Source organism: Sylvia atricapilla, chromosome 17 (assembly GCF_009819655.1).
Source record: "Sylvia atricapilla isolate bSylAtr1 chromosome 17, bSylAtr1.pri, whole genome shotgun sequence".
NCBI classification, from domain to species: Eukaryota; Metazoa; Chordata; class Aves; order Passeriformes; family Sylviidae; genus Sylvia; species Sylvia atricapilla.
The window spans coordinates 1,758,620-1,775,025 of record NC_089156.1 but is presented as its reverse complement, the minus strand read 5'-3'; the positions used below and the strand labels follow the sequence as shown (position 1 = coordinate 1,775,025).

Here is a 16,406-nt window from a genome sequence, read left to right as displayed (position 1 = left end):
CTTGATGTTCCTGCTTCCCTTGTCAGCAATGGCATTTTTTCCAGGGATTTTTTTTTTTTTTTTTTTTTTTTTTTTTTGCCTGCCCTGCACCTCTACTTCCCAATGGATCACTTCCCATCCTCAGTCCACCTGAATTTTCCAAGCCAGTGCCTCTCACTCCCGCCTGCTTTCCTTTCTGGGATCAGGGCAGCACTGGAGCATCACTCCAGCAGCCTGGGCTAATTCTCACCTCTAAGCTCCTTCTCTAAAGGAGGCTCCAGGGCTTTTCCAGAAGCTGGGAAGCAGCAAGGACAGCGATAAAGGTATTTTGTTCTGGCAGCCACCTCTGGAGTTTACTGTTCCTGTCACACTGGGAAGATCCCAGATCTTCTCTCCTCAAGTGTCCCGGCACCCAAAGGTGCCCCTCTCATCCCAAGGGTTTTCTGAAGGCAGGGGCACTGTGTTTGCCCAAAACCTTGCTCACAATCAATCCAGCAATTCCTGCTGCCGTGATTTCCCCAGGATGGCAGGGACCACCCTGCTCTGGTGAATGCCAGCACCGTGCTCTTCCCACAGTGACAGAATCACGGAATGGGTTGGGTTGGAAGGGACCTTAAAGGGCACCTCGTTCCACCCCCTGCCGTGGACAGGGACTGCAGGATGGCGGGATTCTCCCTCTCCGCTCAGGTGAAACCTCAGTGGGAACGCCGTGTCCAGCGCAGCACAGGAGGGACCTGGAGCTGCTGGAAAGTCCAGAGGAGGAGCTGCTCCAAGGGCTGGATCCCCTCTGCTCTGGAGCCAGGCTGGGAGAGCTGGGGGTGCTCACCTGGAGAGGAGAAGGCTCCAGGGAGAGCTCAGAGCCCCTTCCAGGGCCTAAAGGGGCTCCAGGAGAGCTGGAGAGGGACTGGGGACAAGGGCTGGAGGGACAGGACACAGGGAATGGCTTCCCAGTGCCAGAGGGCAGGGCTGGATGGGATATTGGGCAGGAATTGTTCCCTGGGAAGGTGGGCAGGCCCCGGCACAGCACACCCCCGGCCGGCCCCGGATCCCGGGAATTGCGGTCAGGGCCCGGGACGCTCCCGCTCCGGCGGCGCCCGCCCGCGCCCTCAGCCCCGCCCCGCCCCGCCGCTCTCGCGCGCTTGGCGGCGCTCTCGCGAGACTTCCCAACATGGCGCCGGCGGGCAGCGCGAACCTGCCGTGGTACGGCCGGGAGCGGGGGGATACCGGGATAGCGGGATAGCGGGATAGCGCGGCGGGAACTGCCTCGGGGCTGACTCCCCGCTCCTTTCCTTCCCCGGTGCAGGGTGGAGAAGTACCGTCCGCAGGCGCTGTCCGAGCTGGTGTCTCACCGGGACATCCTCAGCACCGGTAAATAATCCCATCCCCTCGGTGACCACCCCCGCCGGTCCCGGGTGTCCCCCAGCCGGTTATCCCGCTGTTATCCCGCTGTTATCCCGCAGTGCAGCGCTTCATCAGCGAGGACCGGCTCCCCCATCTGCTCCTCTATGGGCCGCCCGGCACCGGGAAGACATCCACCATCCTGGCCTGTGCCAGGCAGCTGTACCGGGAGCGGGAGTTCGGCTCCATGGTGCTGGAGGTGAGCGGGAACAGGGTGGGGTGGGGTGGGATGCAGGGATAGGGACCCACATCATTCCCTTACAGCTTAATGCTTCTGATGACCGGGGCATCGACATCGTCCGAGGGCCCATCCTGAGCTTCGCCAGCACCAGGACCATCTTTAAGTACGTGGTGGGTCTCTGTTTCCCGACGTTCCCCATCTCTTTGCCACCCTCCTGGACCTGGCACTTGGATTGGGAAGGGGATCTGGGAGGTCCCGGGGTGGGTGGGAACGTGCCCAGCAAGCAGGGAAGGTGAGGATGCAAGAAGGGTTTCCCACGAGTCAGGCTGGGAACAAACCTCCCAGCTCCTCCTTCTCCGGCACCAAACCCACCCTTTTCCCAGGAAAGGCTTCAAGCTTGTCATCCTGGATGAAGCCGATGCCATGACCCAGGATGCTCAGAATGCCCTGAGGAGAGGTGAGGAGCACTGGGAATCCCACACTGCAGGAATCCCACAGTGTGCAGCCATCAGCCTCATCCAGCCCAGCACAGGGTGGGAATCAGGAGAAGGCAACAGCCAAGGACCCTCCTCCCCTCCCTCCTTTTTGCAGTGATCGAGAAGTTCACGGAAAACACCCGGTTTTGCCTCATCTGCAACTACCTCTCCAAGATCATTCCCGCCCTGCAATCCCGCTGCACCCGCTTCCGCTTCGGCCCCCTGACCCCGGAGCTGATGGTGCCGCGGCTGCAGCACGTCATCCAGGAGGAGGGGTGAGTGGGGGATCCCTCCACGCCCCCTCCGTGCCCATTCCCTGCCAGGGAGGAGCAGCAGCTTGGATTCCCACAGTTCCAAATCCCTGGGTGCTGTTTTCCAGGGTGGATGTGAGCGAGGACGGGATGAAGGCTCTGGTGACCCTCTCCAGCGGGGACATGCGCAGGGCCCTCAATATCTTGCAGGTGGGACTGTGGCCATCAGCCCCTGGCCAGTAGAGCTGGAGGGGCCTCTTCATCCTTCCTGTTCCCTCCTCTTCCTCAGAGTACCTCCATGGCCTTTGGGAAGGTGACAGAGGAGAACGTTTACACCTGCACGGGGCATCCCCTCAAGTCTGACATCGCCAACATCCTCGACTGGATGCTCAACCAGGATTTTTCCACCGCCTACCGCAGTATCCTTTGCCCCGGGGGTTATTCCCATCTGGGATAAACCCTGCTCTTCCCCAGGGATCTCTGTGGTCTCTGGTGGGGGTGATGCTCGCTGGGGAGGCCGCTCGGGGTTGCTGCAGAGATGAGGAGCAGATCTGGCAGGGAAATGCCTGGAAGCAAGGCCTTGACTCACTCTCATCCCAGAAATCATGGAGCTGAAGACGCTGAAGGGCCTGGCCCTGCAGGACATCCTCACTGAGATCCATCTCTTCGTGCACAGAGGTGGGGAAAGGGTCTGGCTCCAGATGATCCTGGAGAGGCCAAACTTCCCCCTGCCCCTCACTGAAGTGTTTCCTTCTCTCCACAGTCGACTTCCCCCCCTCCATCCGCATCCAGCTGCTGATCAAGCTGGCAGACATCGAGTGAGTGTCACTTCCCCAGTCTGGGGTGGTTCCTGCTGGTCGCTGGGCACTGCTGGCACACAGCCCATGGCTTTGGGGGGCACCCACAGTGGCAGAAACCCCCAAAGCTGTCCTTATTCCCTCTCCAGGTACCGCCTGGCTGCTGGCACAAGCGAGAAGATCCAGCTGAGCTCCCTCATCGCTGCCTTCCAGGTCACGAGGGACCTGGTGGTGGCTGAAGCCTGAGCCCTGCCGGGTGGATCTGCTGCTGGATTTGGGAAGGACCATCAGGCCCACGCCTGGAGCTGCTCCCTGCAGCTTCCCAGTTCCTTTCTGGAAGCCTTCAGTGCAGTCAGGGTAAAAAGGTTGTTAAAAGGTAGCATTATTCCCAAGCTCCGTGGGAAAATACAGGTGCCTCCAAAGCCCAGCAGGTTGCACTGGTCTTTGCTTTTCCCCCCTGAAGGGAGCTGGGGGGGTAGGGGAGCACCAGCTTTCTGTGTTCAGCTGTTCCCAAGGGAAAAACAACATCCTGGGGATGTTTGGGGGAGAATTCCCTCCACAAAGCCTGCCAGCACACAGGAAATGTGCTGTTGCTTCAGCCGCCAGCTAAGCTGGAGGATGGGGACAAACAAAACACTGCTGCATGTTCAGCATGTTTGGGAATTTGGCTGATTGAGTGCCACACTCCAGCACACAGAGAAAGCAAGAGAGGAATGGGAGCAGGGGAGGGAGTGAAGCCACCTCTTCCCGCAGGTGGACACCCCTGCTGCCCTTCCCTGGCAGCCAGGGCGGTGCCAGGCACTCCCAGGTCACCTGAGCAAGCCAGAAGGGAAATCATGAGGAATCAATTTTTATTTATTGAGACCTGCTCGGGCTTGTCTCTCTCCTGCCCACGCCGGGAGAGCGGCAGAGCCCGCACTCCACTGGGACAGAGGGACATTCCCAGGTGGGTGTTTTGGGGGGGGTTAGCCCCATATTTGTGCAGGTGACAACAGCTCCCACAGCAGCTGTCCCACCATCCCACACCATTGCACTCAGAAGCAGAAGCACCTGACCCAACCCCAGCGGGCAGCAGGGGACAGGGGGACCTGTGTCCCACCCGTGTCCCCTGCGGGGCCACCGCAGCTCTGCCCCTCACCCTCTGCATGGGATTTTGCTGGGTTTTTGTATTATGACACCAAGAAAAGCCCTCCACAGCCCCAAAACCACGGGAGCAGCGACGCTCCTGGCTCACGGCTCGGCGTTCCTGCGGCGCCGCCGGCCCAGGCCGAGCTCCAGGGCTCACCTCCGTGCCTCTGCTCTCCCTGCTGCCTTAAAAAGTCCTGTAAGTGAGGAATTCCTTCAGCTTCCTGGGAATGGGCAGCGCCAGCACCTGGTAGGTGGTGAGGAAGGTGCGCAGGGCTTTGCGGCACAAGTGCTTGAGTGACGAGAGGACCCTCGGGGCTGTCCAGAACTGCACGTGGCCATCCCTGGTCCTGCAATGGGATCCAAACAACCCTGAGCACAGGGCAGAGGGACACGAGGAATTCTAACTGCTCCCAAATATTCCCAAGCTTGCCAAGGAGCGTGTGCTCCCCAGCCAGGAAAGCTATCCCCAGGGAAGCCCAGAATTTGCTGAGCTGCAGGATCAGCTCAGCTGATCTCCCTGTTTCTCCACCCTCTCCTGTTTACTCACCCTGTGGCAATGAATCCTCCATGTGGGAAGTACATGCAGCACAGACCGTTTGTCATGGGGGCAAAGGCCACTGGGGACCGATACTCCAAGGCCCAGATCCTCAAGAGCCTGTAGAGAAAGGGAGAGGACACGGTGCAGTGCCTTGTTGCCAAAATAAAGCTTCTGGGATCATCTGAAGACACATAAACAAGAAGGATTTGCTTCCCATGGGAGTCTCCCAGGGAAGACTGTCCCCTGCTGAGGGTGGCACAGCACCCAGCAGGACACAGACCTCAGCTCAGGGAGACAGGGCCCTGACCTTGCTACCCCTTGTCACAGCCAAGCCATGGTGTTCCCATGCGCCTGACCTTTCCACTTACTCCAGAACCTGGCACATTTATTCCCCACCTCCTGAGCTCCTGGTTCATTCTGGTCTCCTGGGCCCCTCTCTGGGTCCCCACAGGGGTTCACTCACCTGTCATCTGCCACCGTGGCCAGGTAGAGCCCCTCGGGGGAGAAGCAGACGGAGCGCAGGGAGCTGGTGTGGATTTCACCGCTGGAATCCAGTGTGGAGTGCAACGGGACATGGCTGTGGGTGGGGACAACATCCCAGACTCAGCTTTGAGCTGCCACCAGCCCCTTCCCCCGCTGAGGCTGGCAGAGCTGCCAAACTTGGCAGGCCCATATCTTGCCTCTGGAAGGAGAGGAGTGGTGATGGCTGTGCCCAGGGAGAAGGGAAAGCCACATCCAGTCCTAAAAGCCTCCCTGGCATTGCTCTGTCCTGTCCCACAGTGTCCCCATGGTCAGTGTAGAGATGGTGGCTGTGCCCATCCAGCTGGGAAAGCCACATCCAGCCCTAAAAACCTCTCTGTCACTGCTGTGTCCCCTCCCAGGTCCATACCGCAGTGTCCTGAGCTGCTCCCCGGTGTAGGGGTCCCACATGATGACACAGGCGTCATAGGAAGCGGTGACAAGGAGAGCAGAGTCTGGGGAGAAGTCACAGGACACCACGCTGCTCTGGTGGCCCTCCAGCCTCCGGATGAGTGTGTAGGATCTCATGCTCCACAGCAGTGCCTGCAGGATTTGGGCAGGGCATCAGGCTGGGAGCATCCCAAAGTTTAAAGCACATGGGCTCTGCTCCCAAGTTCCAGCTCCTGAGGAGCCAGGGCAGGATGGCCTGGCCCTTCTCCCAGCGGGGATTCTGGGGACACAGAGGGCTGGATTCAGCAGGCCCAGGGATGGCTCCCACCCTGCAGGACTCACCGACTTCTCGCCGGCAGCGGAGCAGAGCATGCTGCAGTCTGGGGAGATGGAGCAGCAATAGACCCACTGCACATGGCCCGACAGCACCTGGACCTGCCGCCCTGGGGACAGCAGAGATGTGTCACCAGAAGGGAACAGGACTCCTTGGCTCTGCTCTCCCTCCCCTTCCCCAGTGGGAATTTACACTGGGCTGGGGATTCCCTGGGTAAATCCCAAGGCAATGCCCTCCTGCATCTCTGAGGTCAAACTCTGCTCCCTGTCACAGGGCTGTCCCCTTCTGCCTCAAATACTGTCCCCAAAGGTCCTCTCCCATCATCTTCCCTCCTAAGAGGGATTTCTCCCCCTTCCCTGAGCCAGCACAGGGATATCCCTGCGCATTCCTACCATCCCTGCTCAGGTCCCACACACGCAAGGTCTTGTCCCGCGAGGCCGACACGAGGATGGGGCTTCCATTGGGAGCAAAGCTCAGATCCCTGACAACATCCTGGTGTCCCAAGAGGCTGAAGAGGAGGTGCCCTGCAAGAGAAGTGCCATGCTCAGTGTCATCCATCCCTGGGGAATGAGGCAGAGCCCCTCACGCAGCCCAGCTTGGGACAGGGCAGGTATTGGGGAAGGAGGGAGATGGGATCTCCTTCCACAGCAGAACAAGGGGACAGCCAGCCTGGAGCCACGACAGTGAGGGCTACTCACCTGTCTGCACCTCCCACACCTTGATCTGCCCGTCGTTGAGCCCCGTGGCCAGGACCAGGCAGGGAAGGCCCATGGCACAGGCAGGATCTGTGTCACCATCCTCAGTTGCTGGCCAGGCACTGAAGGCCAGACCCCACACGATCTGCCCACACTCCAGAGTCTTCTCCTTGGCTGCCCCACAGCTCAAGGTCTCCGCTTTGCCGCCCCGGCTCTTGCGCTCCGAGGTTTTGCAGCCGCTGGAGAGAGGCAGGGATGGGGGGAGTGTTCACCCCGAGGCTCCTCACTCCAGCTCCATGCACCCATCTACCCACACTGGGCAACCCCTGGGATCAATCCAAGCTGGACTGATCAGATGGGGAAGAGCACTGGGAGGACTTTGGTGCTGGTGAGTGAGGGCTGGAAACCAGAAACACCCTGGGCTGAGCCCCCAGTGTGGGCAGCAGGGGAGGGGAATTCTGCTCCTCTGCCCTGCCCAGGTGAGACCCCACCTGCAGAGCTGCCACCAGTCCTGGGGTGGTGGAAGGACAACATCAGAAGGACATGGAGCTGCTGGAGTGAAACCAGGCAAGAAGCTGCTCCCAGGGCTGGAGCCCCTCTGCTCTGGAGCCAGGCTGGGAGAGCTGGGGCTGCTCACCTGGAGAGGAGAAGGCTCCAGGGAGAGCTCAGAGCCCCTTCCAGGGCCTAAAGGGGCTCCAGGAGAGCTGGAGAGGGACTGGGGACAAGGGCTGGAGGGACAGGACACAGGGAATGGCTTCCCAGTGCCAGAGGGCAGGGCTGGATGGGATATTGGGCAGGAATTGTTCCCTGGCAGGGTGGGCAGGCCCTGGCACAGGGTGCCCAGAGCAGCTGTGGCTGCCCCTGGATCCCTGGCAGTGCCCAAGGCCAGGCTGGACACTGGGGCTTGGAGCAGCCTGGGACAGTGGGAGGTGTCCCTGTCTATAGCAGGGGGTGGCACTGGATGGGCTTTAGGGTCCCTTCCAACCCAACCCATTCCATGACTCCGCACTCACAGCTCGGCCTCCCCCAGCGGCCACGGGATCAGTTTGACCACGCAGTGTCCCTGGGACCAGGCGAACCAGGCCCCGTCGGGGGAGAAGGCGACGCTCCAGGTCTCGCAGCTGGATTTCCAATCGTAGCGCTGGGGCCGGCCCGGCTTCAGCTCCGCCAGCAGCACCGGCTCGTCTGCGGCGGGACGGCCCCGTCAGCCCCAGAGCCCCCGAATCCCCGTCACCCCTCGCATCCCCCGCACCCCCGTGTCCCCGCCGGCCTCCGCTCACCTCCGCTCGGCTTCATGGCGGCCCCGCCGCCCGCTCGGCCCCGCCGGGCCCGCCCGGCCCAGGGCGGCGGCGGCGGCGGAAGCGGCGGCGAGGGGAGGGGACCCGGGGCCGCCTCCTCCGGCCCGCCGCCAACGGCACCGCCCCGCCGCCGGGAGCGCCGGGATGGGCGGGATGGGGCGGGATGGGGCGGGAGAGGACGGGGGAGAGCCCTCCTGAGGGAGAAAGGGTGGGCACCGGGCCTGCTCCCGCCCGCCGGGCCCGGGGGACAGCCACTGCCTCAGGGACCCGGCACCCTCACCGGGACACTCCCGGCGGTGACACCCGGACCCGGCACCCTCACCGGGACACTCCCGGCGGTGACACCCGGACCCGGCACCCTCACCGGGACACTCCCGGCAGTGACACCCGGACCCGGCACCCTCACCGGGACACCTTCCAGCAGTGACACCTCTCAGGACCCGGCACCCTCACCGGGACACTCCCGGCGGTGACACCCGGACCCGGCACCCTCACCGGGACACTCCCGGCAGTGACACCCGGACCCGGCACCCTCACCGGGACACCTTCCAGCGGTGACACCTCTCAGGACCCACAGGATGACACCCCCTGACAGTGACATCCCCTCAGGACCCACAGAGTGGCTCCCCGCGGCAGTGCCACCTCCCCAGCACCCACACAGGGCTCCCGCCCAGCAGTGACACCGCCAGGACCCAGCACCCCCATGGGTGACACCCCTCCATTCAGCAGCCCCCCCACATTCAGCCCCCAAGGAGCTCATTGCGGCCCCCCTTTAGTAGCACTCCGTGTCCCCACATCGTCCCCCCGAAGAACGCACCCCAAGAACCATGACCCCCCTTTGAGCCCCTCCAGCACGCACGGGGTGATGCCCACCCTGGCAGTGCCGGCCGTGAGTCACAGCAGGACACATGTGGCCAGCCCACCCCTCACTCGGGACTCGGCACCTTCCAGCCCCCCGGGCCCGCAGTGCCCCTCCCCAGGGCAGGGCTGTCCCCCCTCGCCGTCCTCTCTGGCTCAGGGTCCCCGGCGCAGAGAGGCCGGGCTGCACGGACTGGTGCTGCACCCACAGACACCCCGAGACCTGCTGGAGTGCCCCTCAGCCTGTCCCCTCTGAGGGTGGGGTCACCTGGATGTCTCCTGGGGGTCCCGTGCACCTCCTTCCTCTTCTCACCCCCCAAGTCCAATGTTCACCCATTTCCTCGCTACTTTGGCGCTTTGGGGTCCAGACCGAGCCCCCCCATCCTGAGGACACCCACCCTTTGTGCCCCTCAGCTCTTACATGACAAAACCCCCCCACCACAGGCGCCACGGCTCTGCCATGCCCCCGTGCCTCAGTTTCCCCGCCTCTAGGACGGAGGGTGGCTGTGCTCTGGTCCCCGGCCCGTGACGGGACCCCACGGCGGGCACGGTGCCACCTCACCCGCGCTCGCCTCCTCCGCTCCTCCGTGTGCCCGCCTGGACTGTCGCCCGCGGCTCGGGCGCAGGTGGGAAGCGGCAACAAAAACAACGGAGCAGAGGAAAGAGGAAGCAGCGCGGCGAGGAGCGGCGCCGGCGGAGGGCGAGGCCGGTGCTGGCAGCCCCGCCGGCGCTTTGCGGGGGCTCGGGGCACCCCGGCACACATCGGAGCCCCTCAAGTGCCCACCGCGGAGTCTGAAGTTGGCCGGCATGGCCAAAACCACCTCGCTGCGCTGCCGGGTGCTGGAGGGGAAGGATCTGCCCGCCAAGGACGTGTGAGTGGCTCGGGGGGTCTCAATTTCCCCAGACCCACTCAGGGAGATGTGGCGGGGAGGATTGCTGGGCGCTCTGCCCCTCCTGGGTGTTCTTCTCTCCGTACAGGTTTGGGGGGCTCCGCTTTCACCCCTTACCCCCGAAGTGAGGATCTGGGGTGTGCAGGGACTGCCAGGCCCCCCCCATTCCCCAGGAATGTGCGACCCCCCCAAGCCCTTTAGCACCCCTTTCGTGCCCCCCAGCAGGGTGGGCACAAGAGGATCCCCCAAGCCTGGGGGTGATCCCTGGGGGGCACAGCCCCTGCACCCCCACCCCTGCTGGGCATCTGCGCCTTTTGGGGGGTGGGGTGGTGGGCCGGGGGGTGCAGGGGGACCCCGGCCGCTCCTGCCCCGGGGACGCGGCCTCAGCGGAGCTGGCCAGTCCAGGGTACCTCCGGATTGTGCCAGCTTGGCACCGCCGGCCGCTCCCAGGGCCGGGCACGCGGGAACGGGGCCGTGTCCCTGCCTCAGCTTCTGCCCCGGGCGCCGCGCTGGGTGTGCCGCTGGGGGGTCTGGGCACAGCGGGCGATCTGCACAATGACCGGGTGCCCAGTGTCGCTCCAGCGCCCCCAAACCCAGCTTGGGGCTGTCGTGGGGCTGCAGAGGGGGGTCAGAGTGAGCTGCTCCCACTTCCCGTCCCGTGGCAGGGACAGAGAGTGCCGTCACCTCTTTCATCCATCTCGGGGTCCCAATCCTTGTGGAAGCACCTCCTGGGGATTTGGGGCTCCAGCAGCACCCCAGGGCCAGCACTCCTTGGTGCTGCTCCAGCTGCCATAAACCAGCAGAAAGGGGCTCTGCAGGGTCCGAGTGGATGATCCCTGGATCCACCCCTCACCCCTCCATCCTGTGCTCCCGGTGAAAAAGGCCTGGTCCGGTGTCACCCTGGCCCCGTGGGTTGTCACAGAGACTCGGGCTGGGCTGTGCTGCTGGACAGGCAGCGGTACCCGCGGGTGGGTGGCACAGGGACATGCGGCGATGGCTCGAGGTGCCCCACAGAGGGGGTCAAGGGATGTCCCCATCCCGGTGTCAGCTGCAGGACCAGGCTGAGACCGGGCAACTCATCTCACCCCCGGGGCTGGGGTTTCACTGTCGGGGTTTGAGGGCGGGGGGAGATTCCCGAGTGGAGCTGACCCAGGGCACCCCCATCCTCTGCCCAGGTCCGGCTCCAGCGATCCCTACTGCGTGGTCAAGGTGGACAACGAGGTGGTGGCCAGGTACAGGGACACTGTCCCACGCTGGGAGGGGACATGCAGGGGTGGAGGATCTGCCCTGGGGGGGAAACCACCTCTGCTATCCCGGCAGGACGGCCACGGTGTGGAAGAGCCTGAACCCTTTTTGGGGTGAGGAAATCACGCTGCTTCTGCCCCGTGGGTTCCACAGCCTCACCATCTACGTGCTGGATGAAGACACCATTGGGTAGGGGGACCACACGGGCAGAGTGGGATCTGGGGACACCCCCGAGGGGGGGCAGGTCCCCAGCAGTGTCCTGCTGTCTGTTCTCTCACAGGCAGGACGATGTCATTGGCAAGGTCTCGCTCAGCCACCAGCAGATCTCAGCCGAGCCGCGGGGTGAGTGGGGGGCACGGTGGGATAGGGGGACAGCGGGACCCATCCTGCCACCATGAGGTGCCCACACTGTCCCCATGCTGTCCCCACGCTGTCCCCTCGGCAGGCGTTGACCGCTGGCTCAGCCTGGCACCTGTGAACCCCGACCAGGAGGTTCAGGGCGAGATCCACCTGGAGCTGGGAGTCCTCGAGCAGGGCCACCCGCGGGTGCTGCGCTGCCACCTCATAGAGGCCAGGTCGGGGGGCTGGCAGATCCGGGGGCTGCGGACCCACCACGGGGTTCTCTTTGGGCGGGGAGGGGGAGAGGACGGGGATGGGGACAGTGGTGGCACGGGATTTGTCCTCCCCTTTCCACACTCGGAAGGATCCTCGCTGCACCAGGTTGAGGACATCACTGGTGCCAACCCACGTGTGACAATGCCATGAGGGGTCAGTGGGAAATGTGCTGCCATCCCTGCTTGGGGACAGGGGCACAGGAACGCCATGGAATACCCAGGGTTGGTCCCCAGCAGAGTCGTTGGCTCTCACACCATGTTTTTGCCTTTTGGTTTCGAAATGTGGGGAAACTGAGGCACGGCTCAGGCTGCCAGTGTGTAGCTGTGTGTACAAGTGTGTGCACGCGTGTTAGAGTGCACAGGGACACAAACACGCACACGGTGACACGCACGCAGACACACACAGCAGACAGATGGAGCAGCCGGCAGAGGCAGCATCCCGCTGCCATGGCAACCAAAGCGGCTACCAAGGCAACAGGATGGCCACGGGGACAGGGTGGCCATGGGGACAGCCAGGAGGGACGGCAGCACCCTCACTGGGGACTGGAGGAGGAAGGGCTCCCCTGGAAATGGGGCACGGTGTCCCCAGAATCCCTGGCTCCTGCAGGGCCTGCCCCATGTGCCCAGGCGAGCCTGGAACAAAGGGGGCACGTGGGGCTGCAGGGACCGTGGTGCTTGGGGACAAACCCCCTGCCACACTGTGCCCGCTGGCCCCCATGTCCTCAAGGGTGACCTGGCCCCCGGGACCCCTCGGCTCCTCGGACCCCTTTGGGCGGGTGGTCGTGCTGCGGGCAAACGTTGGACACAGCGGTGAGTCAGTGCTGGGTGCTGGGTGTGACACCCGCACCCCACGGGCCCCAGGAGGCTCAGGCACCCTCAGGAACCCTCAGACAGCCCTCGGCCACCGGTCCCCTGTGCCCAGCAGGTGATAAAAAAACCCGCTTCCCGCACTGGGATGAAGGGCTGGAGTTCGAGCTGCCAGAAGGGGAGACGGGAGAGGCTGTGCTGAGCGTGGAGGTTTGGGATGGGACATCGTGGGCAAGAACGACTTCCTGGGGCGGGTGAGGACCTGGGGGCACACCGGAATGGGGCAGGGTCCTGGGGGCACCGCTGCAACCCCAGTGTGGGGTCTGGGTGACCGCAGGTCAGGACCCACCAGGATGGTGACAGTGCCATGTGCAGACCCTGCATGTTCTGGGCTGTCCCCAAGGGAGGTGCAGCACTGGGGGCTGGCATGTGTCCCCCCATCCAGACCCTGCCTCTGTCCCCCAGGTCGAGTTCTTCTTGGACACCCTCTGCCCGGGCCCCACCAGGGGCTGGTTCCAGCTCCTGCCCTTCTCCAGCACCACCGAGGACCACAGGTGAGTGCAGGAAGAGGGGACAGGAGGTTGTGGCCAAGGCAGCACAAGGTGGCTCCCATGGGGGGCACAGGACCTGTGTGAGCCTCCCAGTGTCATTGCAGGGGACAGCTGGGTGCCCTGAGGCTGGCAGTGAGGCTGCTGGAGGACACGGTCCTGCCCCAGCACCATTACCAGCCCCTCGTCCAGCTCCTCACCGAGCCCATCCTCTGCCCGGCCCAGGTGGGTTCTGGGGCTGCGGGGAACTTTGGGGTGACCACCCCAGTGCACAGGCCTCGCTGTGCCCACCCTGCCCTCCCCACAGTCCCCTGAGGGCACAGCGCTGGCTGTCCTGGAGGAGGTGACCTCAGGGGAGAGCCGGCAGGACGTGGCCACCCAACTGGTGAAGATCTTCTCAGAGCAGGGGCTGGCTGTGCCCCTCCTGGACTACCTCACCACCCGCGAGCTGGCCAGGACCAGTAAGTGCCCGGGGCCACATCAAGAAACCCCAAGCCAGGGGTCCTCGAGATGCCCATGGAGAAAGAGTGAGGCCACCAAGGGGGAGGCAGGAAAGGTGCCATATGTCCCTGGGGTTGGGCACACCAGGGATGTCACCTGTGCCCGCCTTGCCACAGCCTCTGTGCTCTTCCAGCTGATCCCAACACCCTCTTCCGCTCCAACTCGCTGGCCTCCAAATCCATGGAGCAGTTCATGAAGGTGAGGCTGGGAAGGGACACCTCCATGATGTCTCAGCAGGGCGTTTGGGGACAAGGAGGGTGCCTTTTCACCCCTTGCAGGTGGTGGGGCTGCCCTACCTGCATGAGGTCCTGAAGCCAGTGGTGAACCGCATCTTTGAGGAGAAGAAATATGTGGAGCTGGACCCCAGTAAGATGGAGCTGAGCCGGGGCAGGTGGGCACAGGTGGATGTCTGGGAGAGGCACAGGACACCTGAAATGTCCCTGCAGGAAAGGGACACCTATTGCTGCTGAGCCCATGGGTCACTTTTGGCTTGTTCCTGGTGTCCCTGACCCAGCGATGTCCCCACAGGAGGATCTCCTTCAAGGGGTCCCTGTTGGAGGCACAGGTGCAGGAGAGCAGCCTGGAGCTGCTGAAGGGCTACCTGGGGGACATCATCGATGCCATTGTGGGCTCGGTAGACAAGTGTCCCCTCCCCATGAGAGTGGCCTTCAAGCAGCTCCGCAGGCGGGTGGAGGAGCGATTCCCCTTGGCACGGCACGAGGTGGGGCCCACAGTGGGGCTGGGGGTCTGCACAACCCCAGGACCACCAGCCCAAGCTCTGAGCTGTCGCTGTCCCCAACCCTGTCCCCGTCCCCATCCAGGAGGTCCGGTACTTCTCCATCAGTGGGTTTCTGTTCCTTCGCTTCTTCGCTCCCGCTGTGCTCACCCCGAAGCTGTTCAGGCTCCGGGAGCAGCACGCGGAGCCCTGCACCGGCCGCACGCTCCTGCTGCTCGCCAAGGTGGGGGAAAGGGTGGGGACACCAGAGAGGGGTGGGGACCTCAGAGAGAGAGGGGATGGGGACATTGGGGATGAATGGGGACCCTTGGGGAGGGTGAGGGACCTGGGGAGTGATGAGAACCTTGGGGAGGAGTAGGAAGCCTTGACATGGATAGGGACCCTGGGAAGGGTGGAGGACCTGGGGAGGGATGGGGATCCTTAGGGAGGGTGGGAGTCCCAGGGAGGGATGTGGATCCTTGGGGACGGATAGGGATCCTGAGGAGGGATGGGAACTCCAGGGAGGGATGGGAACCCTTGGAGAGAGATCCTTGGGGATGAATGGGGACCCTTGGGGTGGGTGAGGGACCTGCAGAGGGATGGGGACCACTGGGAGAGACGAGGATTGTGAGGAGGGACGGGGAGTCCAGGGAGGGTTTGGGACTTCAGAGAGAAACCTCAGGAAGGACAGAGACTCTTGTGGGATGTGGACCCTGTGGAAAGATGGGAACCCACAAGGAATGGGGAGGCAAAAAAGGCAGGAGACCCTGGGGAGGCACAGAAACCCCAGGGAATGATGGGGACCTCAAGGAGGGCAGAGCTATTCCTGCCCCTGCCCCACACACCATGGGCTGGCTCCTTCCTGTGCCACTTGAGGCCAGGCCTGCCTGTCCTCAGGCTGTGCCACCACAAGCTGGGCATGGCACAGGAGCAGAAGTTGGGTCCCATCACCCCTCCAGCTGCTCCACTTTTCCCACCCCAACCCTTGAGCCCTCGGGGTGCAGGGGAGCAGCCAAGGGGGTCCAGGGGGGTCACACCAGAAGGGACACAGCAGTGTGACCCCTTCCCTGTGTGGGACAGGCACTGCAGACCATCGGGAACCTGGGGCTGCAGCTGGGGCACGGCAAGGAGCCATGGATGGCCCCGCTGAACGCTGTCCTCCCGCCCAGTGTCACCCGTGTCCGGGCCTTCCTGGATGCCCTGGTCACCGTGGAGAGCCCCGAGGGTGAGCGGGGACAGCAGGCAGGGAGGGGACATTGCTGGTGCCGGGTCAGTGGCATCACCCTGCTGCTGCCGGGAGCACCCTCGGGCTATGGTGGCATTTGGGGTGACACCACTCCCTCCCTCCCTGCAGTGGGTGAGGCGCCAGTGCCACAGGGACATTCCCAGCCCTCGGCCACCATCAAGGAGGGTCCCCTGCACACCTGCCTGGACGGGGGGGTGGCACTGCTGCCCCGCTTCGCCTTCAAGAAGAGGCACTTCAGGCTCAGCACCCAGGCCCTGGCCTGTGCCAAGACCCCCGGGGGGCAGGTGGGTGCTCCCCCGACCCCCACCCTAAGGCAGGTGCCCAGAGGGGAGGGGAAGGACGTGGGAACATATTTTGGGGTGTTTGTGCATATCCAGCTGTGCTGCTGCATCCCTGTGCCTGCACATGGGGGGTGCAGCAGGTGGGGGGTACAGGTGTGGGCACATCTTTTGGGGTGTTTTGGGGTATCCGGGTGAGCTGCTCCATCCCAGTGGAGTGAATGGGGGATACGGACATAGGCCCATATTTTGGGATGTTTGGGAGTATCCAGGTGAGCTGGTCAATCCCAATGGAACAAGGGGAGATATGGATGTGAGTCCATTTGGTTTGGGGTGTTTGGGGTTCCCCAGGTATTCCATGGATATGGGTAATGGATATGGACATGGGCACATATTTTGGGGTATTTGGGGATATCCAGGTGCACTGTTCCACCCCGGTGGAGTGAGTGAGCAATTTGAACATGGACTAACACCTTGGGGTGTTTGGGGGTCCCCAGGTGCTCGGCTCCATCCCGGTGGAGTGGGTGAGGGATACAGACGTGGGTGCACACATTTTGGGGTATTTGGGGTCCCCAGGTGCTCAGCTCCATCCCAGTGGAGCAGATCCAGGCAGTGGAGCAGGTGGACAAGGGCACCTTCCAGCACCCCCACGTCCTGCAGGTTGTGGCACAGGATGACACCGGGCAGCTCCACACCACCTACCTCCAGTGCAAGGTGGGT

The 16,406-nt window shown here is 63.4% G+C and overlaps 3 protein-coding genes across 4 annotated transcripts in view; 2 read left to right on the top strand and 1 right to left on the bottom strand.

Annotated features, from left to right (window-relative positions):
• Positions 1 to 1,138: 1,138 nt before the first annotated feature.
• On the top strand, positions 1,139 to 3,509 carry LOC136368811 (replication factor C subunit 5). Of its 2 annotated transcripts, none has more exons than XM_066331211.1 (11): positions 1,139 to 1,179; positions 1,283 to 1,347; positions 1,440 to 1,567; positions 1,642 to 1,721; positions 1,942 to 2,015; positions 2,150 to 2,309; positions 2,414 to 2,495; positions 2,575 to 2,704; positions 2,886 to 2,963; positions 3,049 to 3,103; positions 3,232 to 3,509. In XM_066331211.1, the coding sequence occupies exons 1-11, from the start codon at positions 1,148 to 1,150 to the stop codon at positions 3,326 to 3,328; spliced, it is 981 nt and encodes a 326-aa protein (XP_066187308.1). In that variant the 5' UTR covers positions 1,139 to 1,147; the 3' UTR covers positions 3,329 to 3,509. The 2 variants fall into 2 exon arrangements, with proteins under 2 accessions (XP_066187308.1, XP_066187307.1); XM_066331210.1 differs by having other exon boundaries at positions 1,440 to 1,576.
• A 707-nt stretch (positions 3,510 to 4,216) lies between these two features.
• On the bottom strand, positions 4,217 to 8,058 carry LOC136368808 (WD repeat and SOCS box-containing protein 2-like). The gene is made up of 9 exons (XM_066331205.1): positions 7,967 to 8,058; positions 7,700 to 7,871; positions 6,690 to 6,925; positions 6,384 to 6,515; positions 6,000 to 6,100; positions 5,638 to 5,810; positions 5,212 to 5,325; positions 4,758 to 4,865; positions 4,217 to 4,557 (listed from the first exon to the last, which is right to left on the bottom strand). The coding sequence occupies exons 1-9, from the start codon at positions 7,980 to 7,982 to the stop codon at positions 4,395 to 4,397; spliced, it is 1,215 nt and encodes a 404-aa protein (XP_066187302.1). The 5' UTR covers positions 7,983 to 8,058; the 3' UTR covers positions 4,217 to 4,394.
• A 1,591-nt stretch (positions 8,059 to 9,649) lies between these two features.
• LOC136369132 (rasGAP-activating-like protein 1) overlaps positions 9,650 to 16,406 on the top strand; it is an 8,140-nt gene continuing 1,383 nt past the window's right edge. Inside the window, 19 exon segments of the mRNA XM_066331798.1 lie at positions 9,650 to 9,714; positions 10,908 to 10,964; positions 11,053 to 11,166; positions 11,258 to 11,319; positions 11,423 to 11,552; positions 12,319 to 12,373; positions 12,375 to 12,405; positions 12,517 to 12,612; positions 12,615 to 12,652; positions 12,864 to 12,952; positions 13,054 to 13,171; positions 13,254 to 13,407; positions 13,581 to 13,645; positions 13,726 to 13,838; positions 13,976 to 14,168; positions 14,269 to 14,406; positions 15,243 to 15,387; positions 15,517 to 15,692; positions 16,263 to 16,400. Coding sequence (XP_066187895.1) covers positions 9,650 to 9,714; positions 10,908 to 10,964; positions 11,053 to 11,166; positions 11,258 to 11,319; positions 11,423 to 11,552; positions 12,319 to 12,373; positions 12,375 to 12,405; positions 12,517 to 12,612; positions 12,615 to 12,652; positions 12,864 to 12,952; positions 13,054 to 13,171; positions 13,254 to 13,407; positions 13,581 to 13,645; positions 13,726 to 13,838; positions 13,976 to 14,168; positions 14,269 to 14,406; positions 15,243 to 15,387; positions 15,517 to 15,692; positions 16,263 to 16,400 — 1,977 coding nt within the window.

What these genes read in the sequence shown, in the direction of transcription:
- LOC136368811 (XM_066331210.1), top strand. Translation starts at nt 1,148, where the DNA reads ATGGCGCCGGCGGGCAGCGCGAACCTGCCGTG. An exon ending in GGCAGCGCGAACCTGCCGTG is followed by an intron (nt 1,180 to 1,282) that starts GTACGGCCGGGA and finishes TCCCCGGTGCAG; the next exon opens with GGTGGAGAAGTACCGTCCGC. An exon ending in CACGTCATCCAGGAGGAGGG is followed by an intron (nt 2,310 to 2,413) that starts GTGAGTGGGGGA and finishes GCTGTTTTCCAG; the next exon opens with GGTGGATGTGAGCGAGGACG.
- LOC136368808 (XM_066331205.1), bottom strand. An exon ending in GAGCAGCTCAGGACACTGCG is followed by an intron (nt 5,326 to 5,637) that starts GTATGGACCTGG and finishes CCCCACCCACAG; the next exon opens with CCATGTCCCGTTGCACTCCA. An exon ending in GGAGGATTCATTGCCACAGG is followed by an intron (nt 4,558 to 4,757) that starts GTGAGTAAACAG and finishes ATCCCATTGCAG; the next exon opens with GACCAGGGATGGCCACGTGC.